This window comes from Sinocyclocheilus rhinocerous, unplaced genomic scaffold (assembly GCF_001515625.1).
Source record: "Sinocyclocheilus rhinocerous isolate Xijiao unplaced genomic scaffold, SAMN03320098_v1.1 scaffold5941, whole genome shotgun sequence".
NCBI lineage: Eukaryota > Metazoa > Chordata > Actinopteri > Cypriniformes > Cyprinidae > Sinocyclocheilus > Sinocyclocheilus rhinocerous.
In genome coordinates, this window is record NW_015627187.1 from 241,149 (window position 1) to 249,003 (window position 7,855).

Here is a 7,855-nt window from a genome sequence, read left to right on the forward strand (position 1 = left end):
TGTTATGGACAACGAACACAGGTGCATTTTATTGATGGCATTTTGAATGCACAGAGATACCGTGACGAGATCCTGAGGCCCATTGTTGTGCCATTCATCCACGACCATCACCTCATGTTGCAGCATGATAATGCACGGCCCCCACTAAAAATGGGATTTTTAGTTCTTCTCAGTATAATGTTTGGGTTTGATTGTGCTGAAAGTAGGTCACATGAAAGCCGAGCGCAGACATTGTGTTCTCTGTCAGAAACGCTGTGGCCTGTAAGCCGTGAGTCAGATGCTGAGAGCGAGATATTTAACCAATCTTAAGTCCTCTGACGTGAGGAGAAACTCCATTTACACCCCAATTCACCCTCTTTTCTCCAAACTAATTTGTTTTTTAATTAAAGCAGAACATGGAAAATGGGTCCCTCAAAGTGTATTGCATACAACACAGTATGTACTCAAATCTGAAGCCTATTTTGTTTATGCATGTGAAACCGTATGCATTATGCAATGCATTGCACACTAGTATTCTGTGCTTGTAGAAGAAGTGCATACTGTGCATATTGCATACTGCAGACAATAGTGTAGTAAATAAGAGTAGTATGAGTAGCCCTGAAATGGATCAATAGCTCAGTAATGTTGTTTCTCGTCTGTGATGTGCACTTTCACTGCTTTGATTGAAGCGTGTTTCTTTCCAGAGTGATTCTGCTGTTCAGCTGCAAGCGGCGTGATTGTTTTTTCATTTATCTGTCTACTGAATAATTCTCTCACGCCTCAAGCCTCCCGCAGTTTGTTTTATTTCTTGATTGTTGGTTGGATCAGCACATCTATTTCACGCTCTCACATCTCGCTCTTTCAGAAGCAGAGTTTTCTTATTGCATTTGGGTTTTTAGTGCAATGTAAAGTCATGTCGCAGCCTCATTCAAAGGCTTGTGAAACATCATTTAATTTACAATAACTTGCTGTTTATTACATACAAGTCACATCAGGCTTGTGTTTTAAAGCAAGACAATACAGGTGAATAGGATAAAAAATGCATATATTATATAATACATTGTTTAAAACTGTTATAATTGAAATGTTATGTTTAAATATGCACTCATTTGCATACACTTCCAGAACAGAAATCTGAACATTCAGTTTTTTTTATTATTGTTTAATTGACATATTAGATTTAAAGGTTTTTGCTGAAGGGATTTGGGGTTTCTCTTATTATCACTTCATAAATCAGAAAATACTGTCAACAGACAGAAAACAAATAAATTTTCGCCATGTTTTTAGTAATAAAATGTTGTATAAAACCAGGCGAATGTTATATGAACAAACCCCTCAGTAAAAACCTTCAGAATATAGATATGAATAAAACTGTAAGTTTTGGTGTATGTAAGTGCTGCCAAAGTGGAGAAAGAAACTCATTTTGAGAAAATGGCCTTTAAATATATGAAATCCACACACATTAATAAAGTGCAATAATAAAATCAAGCAAATTACATATGAACAAACCCTTCAGTAAAAGTCTTCAGAATATAGATATGAATAAAACTGTAAGTTTTGGTGTATGTAAGTGTTACTGTGGTGGAGAAAAAAACTCATTTTGAAAAAAAATGCCTTTAAACATATGTATTGTAATTGAAATCTATAGATGTAAACAGATAAAGTGCAATAATAAAATCAAGCAAATTGAAACCCTTCAGTAAAAACCTTCAGAATATAGAGAGGAATAAAACTGTAAGTTTTGGAGTATGTAAGTGTTACTGAAATGGAGAAAAAACTCTTAAAAGATATGTACGATATGTACTATCTACAGATGAAATAGATGAGTGCAATAAAATAAACACTTAAAAGTGTATTTTGGTTGGTTTGGTTGGCTTTTAACCAATCTTAAGTCCTCTGACGTGAGGAGAAACTCCATTTACACCCCAATTCACCCTCTTTTCTCCAAACTAATTTGTTTTTTAATTAAAGCAGAACATGGAAAATGGGTCCCTCAAAGTGTATTGCATACAACACAGTATGTACTCAAATCTGAAGCCTATTTTGTTTATGCATGTGAAACCGTATGCATTATGCAATGCATTGCACACTAGTATTCTGTGCTTGTAGAAGAAGTGCATACTGTGCATATTGCATACTGCAGACAATAGTGTAGTAAATAAGAGTAGTATGAGTAGCCCTGAAATGGATCAATAGCTCAGTAATGTTGTTTCTCGTCTGTGATGTGCACTTTCACTGCTTTGATTGAAGCGTGTTTCTTTCCAGAGTGATTCTGCTGTTCAGCTGCAAGCGGCGTGATTGTTTTTTCATTTATCTGTCTACTGAATAATTCTCTCACGCCTCAAGCCTCCCGCAGTTTGTTTTATTTCTTGATTGTTGGTTGGATCAGCACATCTATTTCACGCTCTCACATCTCGCTCTTTCAGAAGCAGAGTTTTCTTATTGCATTTGGGTTTTTAGTGCAATGTAAAGTCATGTCGCAGCCTCATTCAAAGGCTTGTGAAACATCATTTAATTTACAATAACTTGCTGTTTATTACATACAAGTCACATCAGGCTTGTGTTTTAAAGCAAGACAATACAGGTGAATAGGATAAAAAATGCATATATTATATAATACATTGTTTAAAACTGTTATAATTGAAATGTTATGTTTAAATATGCACTCATTTGCATACACTTCCAGAACAGAAATCTGAACATTCAGTTTTTTTTATTATTGTTTAATTGACATATTAGATTTAAAGGTTTTTGCTGAAGGGATTTGGGGTTTCTCTTATTATCACTTCATAAATCAGAAAATACTGTCAACAGACAGAAAACAAATAAATTTTCGCCATGTTTTTAGTAATAAAATGTTGTATAAAACCAGGCGAATGTTATATGAACAAACCCCTCAGTAAAAACCTTCAGAATATAGATATGAATAAAACTGTAAGTTTTGGTGTATGTAAGTGCTGCCAAAGTGGAGAAAGAAACTCATTTTGAGAAAATGGCCTTTAAATATATGAAATCCACACACATTAATAAAGTGCAATAATAAAATCAAGCAAATTACATATGAACAAACCCTTCAGTAAAAGTCTTCAGAATATAGATATGAATAAAACTGTAAGTTTTGGTGTATGTAAGTGTTACTGTGGTGGAGAAAAAAACTCATTTTGAAAAAAAATGCCTTTAAACATATGTATTGTAATTGAAATCTATAGATGTAAACAGATAAAGTGCAATAATAAAATCAAGCAAATTGAAACCCTTCAGTAAAAACCTTCAGAATATAGAGAGGAATAAAACTGTAAGTTTTGGAGTATGTAAGTGTTACTGAAATGGAGAAAAAACTCTTAAAAGATATGTACTGTAGCTGAAATCTACAGATGAAATAGATGAGTGCAATAAAATAAACACTTAAAAGTGTATTTTGGTTGGCTTTTTCCAATAGTCTGAAAGAAGACAAGTTATGAAAACCCAAATAGCTCAAAATTGATAAATGCATGAAAAAAAAACAATGTTTTTGCCTATAGTGTCTTGCCTTTTACATTTTAAATGCATCACAAAAAAAAAACTCATATTTTGTGTAACTTTGGTTTATTACGGCTACCTGTTGTTGTTGTTCTGCTATTATAGTCACCTTTTTTTAGCCCATTTGTCATCAGATCGTCTGTAAACACCGCAGGTGTAATGAAGGTCGCAGATGCAGCGGTGCATCTGTAATTGAACTGAGCTGAGAGTCACAGCGCATCGATCGTTTCATGTTCATTTTGATTCAACATCACCTAAAGTGCTGATATCTGAGTGCATGAGTTGTTTACTCTGTAATAAGGCCATCTGTATGGAACAGTTTGACAATTGCCATTCATGCCAATTTGTGGACTGGTGGTGATCATGATCCTCTTGCGTGATTGCACCGTTTTCGCCTTATTGCACCATTTTCATCCGCACATTATGATCCCAGTGAGAAGTATTGCTTGAATTTATAAATTAGTGTTTATGATTTTAGCAGTAAAGTTTCTCATGCTTTTAGTGGTTGAACGTCTGCTCTAGTTGGATGATTTAGTGGCTCTGGTTTAGCGTTTCTTGTCATTGTTTTGCTCCATGAAATGTTTTTTTCGGATAGTTGCATTATATTTGTTTATCAGATGAAAGGATAATATTTGTACAATAAGGTTCAATTTGTTGACATTAGTTAACATGAACTAACAATGAAAATGCATTTATTAATCTTAATGTTAATTTCAACATTTACTAACACATTATTAACATCAAAAGTTGTATCTGTTAATGCTTTTTAATGGATCTGAGCTGACATGAACTAACAATGAGATTAAATGATGCAACACATGTATTTCTCATTGTTGGTTAATGTTATGTAATGCATTAACTATCATTAACTAATAGGAACTTATTGTAAAATGTTACCGGTGAAAGTTCCCAGAATTACCAAATTTCCATTGCATGTGGTTTTATCACACTAGTCTCATAAAAGTCATAGATATGAAGTCACAAAATTAGCACATTGTGATCATTTCAAAATTATGTTTTTTAATGTTTATTCTAGTGCTATTCCTTACTCCAAAGACTTCCATTGTATGTTGATTTTTGGTTTTACATTCATTCATTTTGCAGACAATTTATATTATATTTATATTATATTTATGTGCTGTTGAGATGTCATAACAGCCCTGATTCACTGCCTGCAATTACACTCATTTGCTTGTATGTTATTCTGTTAATATTTTGAAATATCTTTTGTTTTTATGTTTCAGGCTTATTTTTTTTTAGACATTACACCATAAATTTGTTTTATTTTAGTTTTGGTTTCAATTAGTATTTTAAGTTTTAAATGTCTTTTAAAAGTTTTAGTTAACAATAACAACACTGATATGTTTAATATAACTATGCATCTTAAAAAACAATATTTCCCTGCAGATATTTCCACTAAAACAGTTTAATGTGTGAAAAACTTTGATCATGGTGGATCAGAGAATCTTGCTGAGCAAATTATAGTTAACAATTATAGTTAACAATATAAACATTTATATCTAGCTATCTAAATAACATCTGTTTTGATGTCACAGACATCTAAAGGAAACTCTTCTCATCTTTCTCTCATTTTGTCTTTCCTTGGCTTTGGGATTTTCACATCGCTCTGATCTGATTCCTGTAGATTTTCCTTTGTGTTTAATACTTCTCTCAAACGGTCCTGACAGGTCAAATAGATCCCTCATAAACTCTTCCTCATCACTTCAGTGTTTGATGAAACCCGGCTCTGTATTTTTAGCTTCAGCATGATTGTGTTTTGTGTCTGCAGGTTTTATTTAGTGAGCGCAGGAGTTCCCTTCATCATCTGCGGCATCACAGCAGCCATCAACATCGAGAACTACGGCAGCGGAGAGCAGACGCCGTTGTGAGTAACAACTAAATCAGTCGAATGTTTTCTTATACCAGTTTGACTCTTTCATATATGCGACCCTGGACCACAAAACCAGTCTTAAGTGTCAATTTTTCAAAATTGAGATTTATACATCATCTGAAAAGCTGAATAAATAAGCTTTCCATTGATGTATGCTTTGTTATGATAGGACAGTAATTTTTTACTTCAACTAAAACTTATTTCAGTTAGTCGCCAAGGTGACGTTTTGATTTAATTTTCATTAGTTTTTTTTTTTTAAGTTTGTTTTCATTTAATATGTATTTATGTATGTATGCATGCATTTATTTAATTTAATTTAATAATTTATTTTATTATTTTATTTAAATGTATTTTATTTTTCTATTTATTTATTGTTTCATTTTTATTTTATTTTATTTCAGCTTTATCTCAATTACAGAAAACAATTTTTGCTTGTCAGTTTTTGTTACCAATAATAAGACTGTTTAACAATAACAACAACTCTGTTATTTTTTTTATTAATTTAATTTATTTCTATCATTGCAGATTGTATGTGTATGTTGCACAGTTCATCAATTATGAAACAAATTTAATTAATTTATAAAGCATTTCTACAGAAGACAGTAGTGTCATTATTCAGTTCAGTGTTGATTCAATTCAGTTGAATAACAGTGTCACTGGTGCAAAATTCATCAATTATGAAACACATTGAATTAATTGATAAAGCAGCTCTACAGAAGACAATAGACAATTAAATTCAGTTAAAGTTTGTTCTCATCAAATTGCTAAAATCTGAATGTTAATTAACCAGAATATGGTTAATTATGGCTTAATAATATAACATGTTCAGTAAGTGTTCATCTGCTGTGTTTGCAGCTGTTGGATGGCATGGGAGCCGAGTCTGGGGGCCTTCTACGGCCCCGTGGGCTTTATCGTCCTGGTGACCTGCGTCTACTTCTTGTGCACCTTCATCCAGCTGCACAAACACCCCGAGCGGAAATACGAGCTGAAGGCGGTGAGCGAGGAGCAGCAGCGGCTCTCCGACCTCCACCAGGGGGAGCCGGCGAGCAGTCAGTGTCACGGCGGCTGCCCGGGTCTCATTAACCCGTCCACGCTGGCCAACGAACACTCGTTTAAAGCCCAGCTGCGGACGGCGGCGTTCACGCTGTTTTTATTCGCAGCCACGTGGACGTTCGGCGCACTGGCCGTATCGCAGGGTCACTTTCTGGATATGATCTTCAGCTGCTTGTACGGGGCGTTTTCCGTCACGCTCGGGTTGTTCGTTTTGATTCACCACTGCGCGAAACGCGACGATGTCTGGCACTGCTGGTGTGCATGCTGCCCCGGGCGACGCCCCTCCAACGCATACCACGCCCACAGCCACGCCCACAAAGTCAACATAAATGGCGATGCCCACTCCCACTGCCATCTGGACGCCGGGAAACCCGCTCACTGCACGTGCCGCACCGCCACGCAGAATCACGTGACCTGCCTGACGCCGGTTTCGCCGTGTTGCGCCGCTCTGCACACGCAGCAGCTCCTAGAGGACGAAACCAGCGCGCATGTGCTCCTCCACGCCGACCCTGAGGGATACCGGCCCGCCATGCGCTTGCACCGCTGCTCCAAGCCCGTCAGGACTAAAACGAGGCGGCAACGTGAACTAGCGTTCCGTATTCCCTCCGACGGTGCTAGTGCGCACAGCTCGCGCGCAAACAGCCCACACACCCACATCTGCCACCTGGCTCACGAAGGGCATCACGTTTGCCCTCACGAGGCGCTCACGCTCTGCCACCACCATCACATGTGTTGCGCGAAAGATGAGCTCCTCGACACGGGCGAGAGCTTCCAGTGCGGAAAGCTCACGGGGGACGATTTGCATCACGCGCACATAGAGTTGCATGCACGCAGACAGTCGCTAGCCAATCAGAACGGCATCCTGAAGGGAAGCGTGCCGGTGCACGAGGCGCTGCTGTATCCACCCGACAGCACGGGGAATATACGCACGGGACCCTGGAGAAATGAAACTACCGTGTAGTTCGAGTGAACTCCAACACTAGGATTTAAGAAAGCAACTTTTATTTTTTTTTTAGTACCATCACAAGCTCTTTCCTGCATCATTCGTTGCACAGGATGATTGCAGCGGTTCTGCGGATCGTACAAATGTGAGAACGAAAAACCCGGGGCCTCATTTATAGAGTGATCCTTAATGTTGAACGTATGACTGTTTTTAAAATGTTCTTGTAAATGGTTTAAGTCCCAAATTCCCAAATACATCCCTTATTATAAGTCGCAGTTAATTTCAAGCTTAGTGTGAACAAGCACATCAACGCCATCTGCAAAATGCCCACAAATACATCTTTATGGTTGAGAAGTTGTACAGCCATCATCATCAATGGGCAAGGAAATCCAATCCCATTTTTTTTTTTTTTTTTTTTTTTTTTTTTTTATTTTGTTGCCCGTTTGTTAAGTGGGGGACAGTCAGAAAAG

At 36.9% G+C, this 7,855-nt stretch overlaps 1 protein-coding gene across 1 annotated transcript in view; it reads left to right on the forward strand.

The window, feature by feature from the left end:
- Positions 1–7,778, forward strand: part of LOC107720869 (adhesion G protein-coupled receptor A3-like) — a gene marked incomplete at its 5' end in the record, with an annotated part of 91,183 nt that extends 83,405 nt beyond the window's left edge. Inside the window, 2 exons of the mRNA XM_016528702.1 lie at positions 5,288–5,383; positions 6,245–7,778. Coding sequence (XP_016384188.1) covers positions 5,288–5,383; positions 6,245–7,403 — 1,255 coding nt within the window. The remainder of the gene's footprint in view (positions 1–5,287; positions 5,384–6,244) is intronic.
- Positions 7,779–7,855: the final 77 nt, after the last annotated feature.